The sequence below is a fragment of the Eumetopias jubatus genome, unplaced genomic scaffold (assembly GCF_037043125.1).
Source record: "Eumetopias jubatus isolate StellerSeaLion01/CBP00866 unplaced genomic scaffold, mEumJub1_p1.0 scaffold_11, whole genome shotgun sequence".
NCBI classification, from domain to species: Eukaryota; Metazoa; Chordata; class Mammalia; order Carnivora; family Otariidae; genus Eumetopias; species Eumetopias jubatus.
Genome location: NW_028274817.1, coordinates 65003899 through 65017155, shown reverse-complemented (window position 1 = coordinate 65017155; position 13257 = coordinate 65003899). Strand labels below are relative to the sequence as shown.

Here is a 13257-nt window from a genome sequence, read left to right as displayed (position 1 = left end):
ATCTGATACAGCAACGCATTAAACTGAATATGCCATGAAAATCACACTTGGTTTTCAAAACAACTCATCAGATAAGCACTCCATACAAGGAATGTGAAGTTTTATTAAAAAGCAATACTCAGGGATATTGCAATAAGCAATATCAGGGATGCCTGGGTGACTCAGTTGGTTAAGTGTCTGCCTTCAGCTCAGGTCATGATCCCAGGATCCTGGGATGGAGCCCTGTGTCCGGCTCCTTCTCTTTTTCCCTCTGCCCGCCCCCCCACTGATTCTCTCTCTCTCAAATAAAATCTTTTAAAGAAATAAAAAAATAAAAATAAAATTTTTTAAAAAACAATTCAAGTTAATTGCACAAAACCTAATTGAGATAAATGGAAACTCCTAACCTAAGGACTGAAAGGAAAAATTTAAACATTCTACCTGTGCTGGGAACACATTTATACCTAAAATCTCCTTTATAAAAATTTAAAAATAAAGTTCAGGTGGATTTCTGGTGAAGATGGCAGAGCAGGAGGATCCCAGGCTCACCTCATCCTATGGTTACATCTACGTAACAGCCACATCAGCGCAAATAAAAAAGAAAATGACCTGAAGACGGGCAAAACAGACTTTCCACAGCTAAATGTAGAGACAAGGCCACAATAAAGACGGTAGAAAGGGCGAAGATGCAGTGTGAGCCAAAGTGACCTGTGGATCTGTCAGAAGCAAGGAAGGATGTCACAGGCGCATACAGGGAAAAAGAGCAGACCCCAAGCTATGCACCCCAGGCATGGCAGACCCACACACCAGGAAGACAAATCTCAGTAACATTTGGCTTTGAATACCAGAGGGACCTAACTTCCCAAGAACTTACAACTCGTGGGGATTCACACATTACATTTTAAAAATCAGCAGGCTCAACTCTGGAAGAACCAGGGGGCAATAGGAAATTGAGTCCCCATCCTTAAGAGACAACACAACAAACAACCCCACTGAGATACAGCATACAAACAGCAGTTTGAAAAGGGTCTGGGGTATATGAGAAGGTGGTTTCTTTATTAACCTCAGAGCATGTGCTGGAAGGGCAGAGATCACTGGGAGACTTCTGCAAGACCAAAAAGCTGGCAGGTGTCATTTCCCTCCCCATTCCTGCAGGAACCAGCACAGCACCAACACTCTCCACATACCTTGCTAAAAGCATGTCCTACCCCACTATGTCTTCTGTAGACTTGCCCCCTCCACACCAGCCTGGACTCTGGAAAGTTTTCTCAGGTGGCTGCAAGATACCTTCCACAAGTGGCACTGACCCTGCTGGTACCACACATACCCTGCCCCCACGTTCTTCTACAGACAGCTACTACCAACATACCCTTGGCAGGAGACCATCCAAAGAAGTGACACAAATCTGGCAGTGTGCTTACAGCCCCAAGAGTGGCCAGCACCACTCCAAAATGACTCTGCCCTGGAGCAGAGGGAACAATAAGCATACACATGAGTCCACATGTGGGCCCAGCAGCAGGTTGAGGGCAGACATCTGGTCTAATGGCAGGCTCAGGCTACCAACAAAAACTTCTCAGGAGACAACATGGGGAGAACACCCTGCAGTGTGAGGCTCAGCCATAAAATTAGGATACAACAACACACACAGGAGACATTCAAGTGTCAGGTTCTGGTGAACAAGGGACACGGCACTGTAGGGCACTATAGGACCTGTTCTTCATAAGACCACTACTTACAAGAGCACATGGCTAACATATAGAAGAAGACACAGAGAATTGGAAAAATGAGGAGAAAAAGGAATATGTCCCAAATGAAAGAACATGACAAAATCACAGCAAGAGAGCTAAACAAAACAGAGATAAGTAATATGCCTAAGGGAGAATTTAAAGTAATGGTCATAAAGATACTCACTGGAATCGAGAAAAGAGTAGAAAACCTCACTGAGATACTCAACAAAGAGGTAGAAAACATAAACAAGAACCAATCAGAGATGAAGGGCTCAATAATTAAAACTGAATATACACTAGAGGGAATAAATAGTAGAAGACAGGAAGTAGAAGAATGGACCAGTGACCTACAAGACAGAGTAATGGAAAGTAATCAAGATGAACAGAAGAGAGAAAGAAAATAATAAAAAATGAAAACAGAATTAGGGAACTCAGTAACACAATCAAGCATGGTAATAGGCACATTATAAGGACCCCAGAAAGACATGAGAAAGAAAAAGGGGCAGAAAATTTACTTGAAGAAATAACAGCTCAAAACTTCCCAAATCTGGGGAGGGAAATATACATCCAGATTCAGGAGGCACAAAGAGCCCCCGATAAAATCAACCCAAAAAGGTCCACACCAAGACACATAGTAATTAAAATAGGGAAATGCAGTGATAAAGAGGGAATTTTAAAAGGAACAGGAGAAAGGAAAACAGATACATGCAAGGGAAACTCCATAAAGATAGGAGCAGATTTTTCAGAAGAAACTTTGTAGGCCAGAAGAGACTGGCATGATATATTCTAAGTGCTGAAGGAAAATAAAACTGCAACCAAGAATACTCTCTCCACCAAGACAATCATTCAGAATAGAAAGAAAGAGTTTCCAAGACAAATAAAGTTAAAGGAATTCATCACAACTAAACGAGCCATACAAGAAATATTAAAGGGGGGGTGCCTGGGTGGCTCAGTCGGTTAAGCGGCTGCCTTCAGCTCAGGTCATGAGCCCAGGGTCCTGGGATCGAGCCCCGCATCAGGCTCCCTGCTCAGCAGAGAGCCTGCTTCTCCTGCTCCCTCTGTCTGCCGCTCTGTCTACTTGTGCTCTCTCTCTCTCTGTTAAATAAATAAATAAAAATCTTTAAATAAAAAAAAATATTATATAATAAATTAATAAATAATATATAATAAAATAAATATATTTTATTTATATATAAATATATATATAAAATAATATATAATAAAAAAAATATTAAAGGGGATTCTCTGAGTGGAAAGGTAAGACCATAATTAGGAGTAAAGAAAAGTAGGTAGCACTAAAGCAATAAAATTAAGTATATCAATAAAAATCTGTTAAGGGATTCACAAAATAAAAGGAAGTAGGACACCATATATCTAAAACATGGGGGAGAGGAGTAAAAATGCAGTACATCCAAACTTAAGCAACCATTAACTTAATATAGACTGCTACATGCAGAACATGTTTTATATAAAACTAATGACAACCACAAATCAAAAACAACTGATAATGCAAAAAAATAAAGAGAAAGGAATGCAAGCATATCACTAATAAAGCCAGCAATGAGAGAAGAGAGCAAAAGAAGAAAGGAACAGAGAAAAACTACAAAAACAAACATAAAACAAGTAGCAAAATGGCAATACATGCCTACCAATAATTACTCTGAATGTAAATGGACTAAATGCTCCAATCAAAAAACATGGAATGACTGAATAGATAAGAAAGCAAAACCAATCTATATGAACAACACAAACTCACTCCTGACATAAAGACATAAAGTGAAGGGATGGAAAAACATTTATCATGCAAATAGATGTAAAAAGAAAGACAGGTAGCAATTCATTTAACAGAAAAAAACAGACTTTAAAAAGACTGAAACAAGAGACAAAGAAGGATACCATATAACCATAAACAGTACAACCCAAAAAGAAGGTATAACAACCATAAATGTTTACGAACCCAACACTGGAGCACCCAAAAACATAAAACAGCTAATAACAAACAAAGAAAGTAATCAACAGTAACATGATAATAGCAGAGGACTTTTAACTCCCCACTTATATCATTCAAACAGAAATCAACATGAAAACAGCAGCTTTGAAGGACATATTGGAACAGATGGATCTAACAGATATATTCAGAACATTCCATCCTAAAAGAGAACATAATTCTTTGCATGTGCACACGGAACATTCTCCAGACTAGATCACATGTGAGGCCACAAAACAAACTTTAACAAATTCAAAAAGATCAAAGTCATACCATGCATCTTTTCTAACCACAACGCTATGAAACTAGTAATCAACCACAAGAAAAAATCTGGAAGAACACAAATACGTGGAGGTTAAATATACACTACTAAACAATGAATGTGTCAATCAAGATATCAAAGAAGTAATCAAAAAATGCAAGGAGACAAATGAAAATGAAACACAATGCTCCAAAATCTTTGGCATGCAGCAAAAGCTATTCTAAGAGGGAAGTTTGTAACACTAGAGGCCTACCTTAAGAAGAAAAAACCCACAAACAACATAACCTTACACCTAAAGAAGCTACAAAAAGAACAAATGAAACCCAAAACCTGTGGGAGAAAAAAATAATAAAGTTCAAAGCATAAATAAACAAATTACAAACTAAAAAAAAAAACAAAAAACAATGGATCAATGAAACCAGAAGCTGGTTCTTTGAAAAGATCAACAAAACTGATAAACCCTCATCCAGACACATCAAAAAAATGAGAGAGGACTTAAACAAAATCAAAAATGAAAGAGGAGAAATAACAATGGACACCATAGAAATAAAAAGGGTTGTAAGAGAATATTATGAAAAATTATATGCTAACAAACTGAACAAAATAGAAGAAATGGATAAATTTCTAGAAACATTTAACCTCCCAAAACTCCATCGCAAAGAAATTTAACATTTGAACAGGTTGACTGCCAACGGTGAAATTGAATCAGTAATCAAAAAACTCCTATCAAACAAAAGTCCTGAACCACATGCCTTCACAGATGAATTCTACTAAATATTTTTTAAGAAGTTAATACCCAATTCTTCTCAGAGTATTCAAAAAAATGGAAGACAAATGAAAGCTTCCAAATTCATTCTACAAGGCATTACCCTGATACAAAAACCAGATAAAGACATCCCTAAAAAAGAGAACTGCAAGCCAGTATCTCTGAAGAACATAGATGCAAAAATCCTCCACAAAATACTAGCAAACAGAATCCAACAATACATTTAAAAAAATCTTTCACATGATCAGGTAGGATTTATTCCTGGGCTGCAAGGGTGGTTCAATATTTGCAAATCAACCAATGTGATACCTCATAACAATAAGAGAAAGGATAACAAACATATGATCATTTCAATAGATGTAAAAAAAGCACGTGACAAAGTATAAAATCCATTCATGATCAAAACTCTCAAAGTAGGTTTAGAAGGAACATACCACAACACGATAACGGCTATTTACGAAAAACACACAGCTAACGTCATACTCCGTGTTCACCATGGAGTTCACTGACAGCTTTTCCCCTAACATCAGAAATAAGACAAGGATGTCCACTCAAACCACTTTTATTCAACATAGTACTGGAAGTCCTAACCACAGCCATCAGAGAACAAAAACAAATAAAAGGCATCCAAATTGGTAAGGAAGAATTAAAACTTTCATTACTTGTGGATGGCATGATACCATATATAGAAAACCCTAAAGACTCTACCAAAAAACTACTAGAACTGATAGATGAATTCAGTAAGGTCACATGATACAAAATCAATGTACAGAAAACCACTGCATCTCTATACACTAATAATGATGTACAAATGTCACTAATAATGAATTACAAATTAAGAAAACTGTCCCACTGACAATTGTACCAAAAATAATAAAATACCTAGGAATAAAGTTAACCAAGAACATGAAAGAACTGTACTTTGAAAACAAAACACTGATGAAAGAAACTGAAGATGACACAAATGGAAAGATATTCCATGCTCATGGACTGGGAGAACAAATACTGTTAAAATATCCCTACTACCCAGAGCAATCTACAGATTTAATGAAATCCCTATCAAAATACCAACAGCATTTTTCACAGACCTGGAACAAATAATCTTAACGTTTGTATGGAACCACAAAACACTCTGAAAGCCAAAGCAATCTCAAAAAAGAGCAAAACTTGAAGTATCACAATCCCAGATTTCAAGATATACTACAAAAGTATACTAATGAAAACAGTATGGTACTGGCACAATGAACAGACACATAGATCAAAAGAACAGGATAGAAAGCCCAGAATTAAATTCAACATTATATGGTCAATCAATTTTCAACAAAATTAATTTTTCAACAGAGGCAAGAATATGCAATAGGAAAAAGACAGTCTCTTCAACAAATGGTGTTGAGAAAACTGGACAGCAATATGCAAAAGAATGAAACTGGACCACTTTCTTATACCATACACAAAAATAAACTCAAAATGGATTAAAGACCTAAATGTGAAACCTGAAACCATAAAAATCCTAGGAGAGGGCATAGGCAGTAATTTCTATGACATCTACCATAGCAACATTTTTATAGATATGTCTTCTGAGGCAAGGGAAACAAAAGCAAAAATAAACTATTGGTACTACATCAAAATAAAATGCTTCTGCACAGCAAAGGAAACAATCAACAAAACTAAAAGACAACCTATAGAATGGGAAAAGATTCTTGCAAACAATATATCCAATAAAGGGTTAGTATCCAAAATATATAAAGAACTTATACAACTCAACACCAAAAAACCCCACAAATAATCCAATTAAAAATGGGCAAAAGACATAAACAGGCATTTTCCCAAAGAAGACATAAAGCTGGCCAACAGACACATGAAAAGATGCTCAACATCACTCATCATCAGGGAAATGCAAATCAAAACCACAATGAGATACCACCTCACACCTGTCAGAATGGCTAAAATCAAAAACAAAAAACAGGTGTTGGTAAGGATGTAGAGAAAAAGGAATCTGTTGGTGAAAACGCAAACTGGTATAGCCACTGTGGAACACAGTACGAACATTCCTCAAAAATTAAAAAGAAAATTACTATATGATCCAGTAATTCCACTAGTATTTATCCAAAGAGAAAAACACTAATTTATGAAGATATAAGCACCCCTCTAAAGTTTATTGCAGCATTATTTACAATAGCCAAATTATAGAAGCAACTCAAGTGTCCAACAATAGATGGATAAAGATGTGGTGTGTGTGTGTGTGTGTACACACACACACACACACACACACACACACACACACACACACACACAGTGGAATATTACTCAGCCATAAAAAAGAATGAACTCTTACTGTGTGCAACAACATGGGTGGATCATGAGAGTATAATGCTAAATAAAAGAAGTCAAAACAAATGAACAAAGAAAAAAGACAAACACAAAATAACAGACTCTTAACTATAGAGAACAAACTGATGGTTACCAAAGGGGAAGGAGGGGATGGGTGAAATAGGTGAGGGGATTAAGAGTACACTTATCATGATGAGCACTGAGTAATATATAGTTGCTGAGCCACTATACACCTGAAACTAACATAACACTGTATGTTACACATACTGGAATTTAAAGAAATTAAATAAATAAATAAGCAAGCAAGCTGGAGTTGGATATAAATAAATTTTTAGAATGAATGAATGAATATACAAATGAATAAGTCTGACATGTCCCTGGTTAACTGACAGGTTTACTAACTTAAAAAAAAAGACAATGCAAGTGACATATGCACATGTATTATACAACTGATTTTTAAGAACTGCAACAGTGATAAAAATTATTTTTATAACTCTTTTGGGGGTTATCACTGTTCGACTAATTGTCCTAGTTCTCTATCTCCCCAGGGTAAGGTAATTCATCTACTTTTTGGGTTTTTCTTTTATTTTGTTATTATTATAGACAGAAACATCTGTTCATGTGATTAGAAAAAACTGACAAGCATCAGCAGTGGGTTTAATGATGTAAATTTAAAGATTTCAGAGAATTTCACTGGACACAAAGTTAATCTGTCCAATTTAAAAAGTCATATGCAGGGATGCCTGGCTGGCTCAGTTGGAAGAACATGCAACTCTTGATCTCGGGGTTGTGAGTTCGAGCCCCACACTGATTACATAAAAAGTCATATGCATGGCAAGGCAGTTTAAACTTCCACACACTATGTTATACTAGCACCAAGCACACATCTCCATTACGTGAATATATACCTACCAAACTACTGGCACAGGTCTTATTTTCCTTCATAAACTACTGATTATTACTCCAGAAAAAGCACTAAACATTGGTAAAGAAATTCTGTTATCTACCCAACAAACCTGGTATATCTGATACAGAATACTAACGATAGTGGAATACCTTCCAATGATGGCATGAAAATAAATGAAGGCTTTTTAGTAAATCTTTAAATTTTGAAGAGCCTTTTCCTAAACAGTAACCTTGCATTTGACTGGCTTCAGGGAAAATTAAACAATGTAGTTATTCAAGAGGGTAAAAGCATAAATTATGAATTTATTTATTTTTGCATACCTGAAGATTGGCAAAATCCAGTATGTGAAGACAGCACTAAATTTTCGGTCACAGGCTTAATTTTCTGCTCATCACTGCTCCCCTCGCCTACAGAATTCTGATCATCATCTCCTATATCAGAAGAAGATGACGATGTAATGTCAGCTTGCTTCCTTTTAGTGCTTGTTCTTAGGGAGTTTCTCATTTTCTCCTTGACACTGACTGTCTTCTTTTTAGCTGAAGTTCTCTGTTTCTTCAGCTTTTTATTGTCTTCAGAACTTTCCTCACCATCAGAAGATGATGAGCCACTATGTACTTCCTTGGTATTTCTCTTTGAATTTAAATTTCTTCTTTCCCTCAGTTCTATTCTTTTCAGTCTCTTATCAGAAGAATCACAACCATCTTCTTTCATGGAATATTTCTCAGTATCAGATGATGAACAATCTTGTCTCTTCCTTGAACTCTTTTCAGGCAAGTTGCATCTTTTCTTCACTCTACTGGATGCCCCATTCTTACTCCTTTTATCTTCTGAAGAATCACAACTATCTCTTTTTCCCTGTAATTTCTCAGCATTATCAGACACGTCATCCTTCTTTTTAGAAGTTTTATTTTTTATTTTTTTAGTTTTCTTTTCTCCATAAGTTGTGTCATTCTTATTTCCTTTTATGCCTTTAGGAAAACGAGAAATCTCTTCTCCCTCGGGTAATTTCTCAGTGCCATCAGATGATGATTCATACTGTTGTTCCATCTTAATTACATTTTTCTTCAAGTCTGTAGTTTTCTTTTCTTTTACTTCAGTTCCCTTTTTGCTCTGCTTTTTATCATCTTCAGAGGATTCATCACTCTGCTCTCTCTTTGGGAAATTCTCAGCAATGTCAGATAAGCCAGTCTGTACTTTCTTACATGATTTGGTTTTCAAATGCTTACTCTTTTCTTTAGTTTCAGAAGCCTTTTTGTCTTCTGGAGAATTAAAACCCTCCTCTTTCCCTGAAGGCAGCTTATCAGCACCATCAGAAGAAACACCTGACTGCTGCTTCTTAGAGATTCGATCTCTTAAGTCCATGTTGGTCCTGTCTTTATCGACTGTGCCTTCTGCTGAAGAGAAATTGTCTCTCTCTTGTTTCCTTTCAGCATCATCAGATGATCCTTCTTGTGTAGTCTTCAAATTTTTCTGCCCTTGATTATCCATTCCTTTTTTTCTGTGTTTTTCTTCTTCAGAAGAATCATAATCTTCTTTATTTGGAACTCTTTTTTTGGTTGTTCTGGCAGCCCCAATTTTACTCATGCTCTTTATCTCTTTTTCTAATTCTGAGTCATAATTGGAAGACTCAGACTGGTTTTGTCGTTTCTTTTTAGAAATTATAGACCTTTTAGCTGATTTGCCTTTTTTAATATCATAATCTGAGCCAGAAGTAGAACTTTTTCGTTTCCTTTTTCCTTTATCATCTTTCCCTGTTTGAGTCTTTAAATCATATAAAGTCTTCTCATGATTTGTATGAGTTTCATTAATATCAGTATCTGAAGAAGAACTGTGACTCATCCTGGACACCTCTTTGAGGATTGCTAACATTTCATCAGAATCTGAATTCTGATCCACAATCTCGGACTGCTTAGATTTAGGCAATTTATTAGGTTTAGGATTATCTATAGCACTGTCAGAAGAATTCCGCTTATCCTTTTTTCTCATTGGAACTGATAGTTTTTGTTTCTCCTTAACTGTTTCATTACTTTCTTCATCTGAATTAGATGTTGCAGGATTGGTTTCTGTCTGTCGCCTCAAGGGAGTAGTCTTTACACGTGGAGATCTTCGAAGATCAGATTCTTCTGAAAGTAATGGAACTTCACTTTCAAACAAATGCTCATTATCATTCTTTTCCTGTCCAAGTCCACAGTTCTCTGGCTTGGGGTTCAGACCAGAACTTTTATAGCCATCTTTATCTTGTGGTACTTCCTGACAATCAGCACCTTTAATTGGAGAATTAGAAAGGGAAACAGGGGTAAGTTTAACATATAATTCTTTTGTTACTTTAGCTGTAGTTTTTGACTTAATACCTCCTCTGTTGTCTTTTGAAGTAATATTTAATTTTACAGAAGAACTCTCCAGTTCTTGCTCAGTTCCACTATTGCCATCTCCCTGATTATCTGCTGAACTCTGAACTTCCATAGCTGTCTCAAGATTCTCAAAAATGTCTTCTGGAACTGAGGAAGGAACAGAAACAATATCCATGTCTAAATCTTCAGAAGTGTTAGCAGGTTCATACTGAGGTTCTTCTTTTTTATCAGATTTCTTATGTTCACCACTGGCACTTTTATTTGCTCTTTGTTCCTGTACTGTAATACTCTGATCCATGTGCTCACTATCCAGCTGCTTTCTTGCCAGTTTAGCTTCTGATTTTGAAATATCTTTTCTTTCTAAAGCACAGGGTTTTTCTCCTTTTCGTACTTTTGTTTCAGACTTAGCATCTATAACCTTATGCTCTTTGGTATTTTTCTCTTTGTTTACAGCATCCAAAGCTCGAATCTCTGAATTCAAATCTTCTTCTAATGCAAGATGAGCTTTCTTGATATCAGCTAACACAGATTTAAAAGCCTTAAGCTGGCGTAACTTTGTAGCAGAATTGGTTTCTGAGTTATCTGCTGCCTGCTTCAAAAACTTAACATAACTGGAGTTCATGTTAGTTGTGGTCTCAATCAGTTTTTTTGCCTTCTTAATCATCTCTTTGGGCACAATTAGTGCTGAATAAGAGTAGGTTACCGAACCAGAACATGAATCATCTAATTTCTTTTCTTCTCCATTACAATTGGAACTATTCTTCTTTGGAGAAAATCTGGGTGTATGGTCATATACTTTATTACTCTTTTCATTGTCAACTTTTATCTTCTTCTTATTTTGTTGCAACAACTGTTCTAAATTTTCAAATACACTATTACATGCAGTGACCAAGTCCAACAAAGGTTCTGGGTGACAAATGTAGCAATACCACTGGTTGTTTTCATCCATTATTGTAGAGAGCTCCTTTCGACCAAGGTTGCGCAGAATGCATTTCTTGCAGAAGGCATTATGGCAAAAGTCGCAACAAATCAAGTTTCCACCTTCTGCACACCACCTGAAATTATTAAAAGATAAAAATATTATTCCAAAATGAAACTCATTCTAAATTTTTTCATTATTAAAGCAATTTAAATTTTCCTGCCAGGAATTTTAATAGTAATTTAGGTCATCTGCTTATTCTTTACTAGAAACTTAACACAGACATAAGCCTAAGGTTTTGTGGAAAAGAATAACCTTCCATTAAGGACATCAATGATGATACTACAAAAAAATGGATCTAATAACATACTATGTAAGAATTTCCCCCAAAAAAGTAGACAATACTGAATGTTAGTTCATCTTGATTTATTACCTACCTACATTGTTCATCCATTCCATCAGAGTCACGGCTAATATCATCACTCATGTAATATTTAAAGCAATTCTATTAAAAGAAAAGGGGAAGGAGAAATTTTATATTCAAAATGGATAACATTCATAAAGGACAAAAACTTTATTTTTAAGTCATTAAAAAAAAGTAAAGGAAATGTGTGTGTGTTGCATGTGTTTTACAGAATCAAAGCAAAACCACTGCACTACCCAATACTAGTATTTTCCAGACATAGAAATACCTCAATAAATTAATCCCTTGAAATAGATTTCCATATCATCAAGTACCACTATTCCTTATATAAAGTTTATAAAAGATTTTGGTAAAGCAAGTTTCTAATTTCATACAATGAGCTACTAAACCACTACATAAAGATGTATTAGATGTTGCTGCTACTTAATGTATTTAATAGCCTTCATATATAAACAGCTGCTATGTGTACAGCTATGCAACATTATCCTACATTAAGCTACGTTCTCTTTAAATCTCAAAACATGCAAGATAGGAAGTATTATATCCAATTTGAGAGAAAAGGCTAATACGTAAGTAAATCTCCTCAAGTCATACAATTAGGTTAACAGGCAAAGTTGGTATTCAAATCCAAGTCTGAATGACTCTAAATTCATTTTCATTAAGCCTGGAGAAAGAAAGGGAAGGTTCTATGCCCAGTGATGAAAAGTACTGATTACCAAAATGGGCTAGGCTCAACAGACCAGCCCTTGAAAAAAACCAATTACATATATTAGAAAAGAGAAAGGAAATGCACATTACAAATCCAGCAATATGAAATTCAGCTATCCCATTTTAAAACTAGAAGCCACAACATGTCCCCCTAAATAGGCTCCTGGTTGAACTGAATTCAAGGAACAAAGGGACACAAATTGCTAAAATAAAAAGTAAATTTAGTCCACTTAAGTAGGTCTATATCAAAAACTCATACAATAAAAGACCTAAAGGGACACCTGGGTGTCTCAGTCAGTTAAGTGTATACTTTCAGCTCAGGTTGTGATCTCAGGGTCCTGGGATCAAGCCCCACATCTGGCTCTCTGTTCAGCGAGGAGTCTGCCTCTCCCTCTCCCTCTTTCTCCCTCTCCATCTTCCTCTCTCTCTCTGATCCTCCTCCCCGCTTGTGCTCTCTCTAATAAATAAAATCTTAAAAAAAAAAAAAAGACCTAGACCTGGAACTCTGAGGAAAATCTAGTCTGCCCCTGCATTTCAAGGAGGCATTTTGTTGGGAAACAAACTAACCCAGAATTAATCTTAGCAGTAATGAGTTAGGGAAATCATAAACTTCATATTATATTTAAAATTAACTCCAAGGTATTATTAATAAAAGAGTATACACAGACTGTTAAAACTATCTTCAACACATATAAAGCATTTTTAATTCTGTCATCACCAACTTATGTCAAAACCCTGCCCCACGTGGAGAGTTTAGACTTGGGTAATTAGAATACATAAGATGGAAGATTATAAAACATATACATCTGCACACACGTAAACTCTTCAGGTTTGCCAACACACCATGCTCTGCTTCACTTACCAGCCTCTGAATACCATGTTGCCTCTGCTTAGAA

The 13257-nt window shown here is 35.9% G+C and overlaps 1 protein-coding gene across 6 annotated transcripts in view; it reads right to left on the bottom strand.

The window, feature by feature from the left end:
• ATRX (ATRX chromatin remodeler) overlaps positions 1-13257 on the bottom strand; it is a 300408-nt gene that overhangs the window by 193242 nt on the left and 93909 nt on the right. For all 6 annotated transcript variants that reach the window (XM_028101410.2, XM_088028724.1, XM_088028725.1 and 3 more), the window contains 2 exons: positions 11667-11734; positions 8280-11365 (listed from right to left, as the gene is read on the bottom strand). In XM_028101410.2, the coding sequence (XP_027957211.1) occupies positions 8280-11365; positions 11667-11734 (3154 nt within the window). The remainder of the gene's footprint in view (positions 1-8279; positions 11366-11666; positions 11735-13257) is intronic.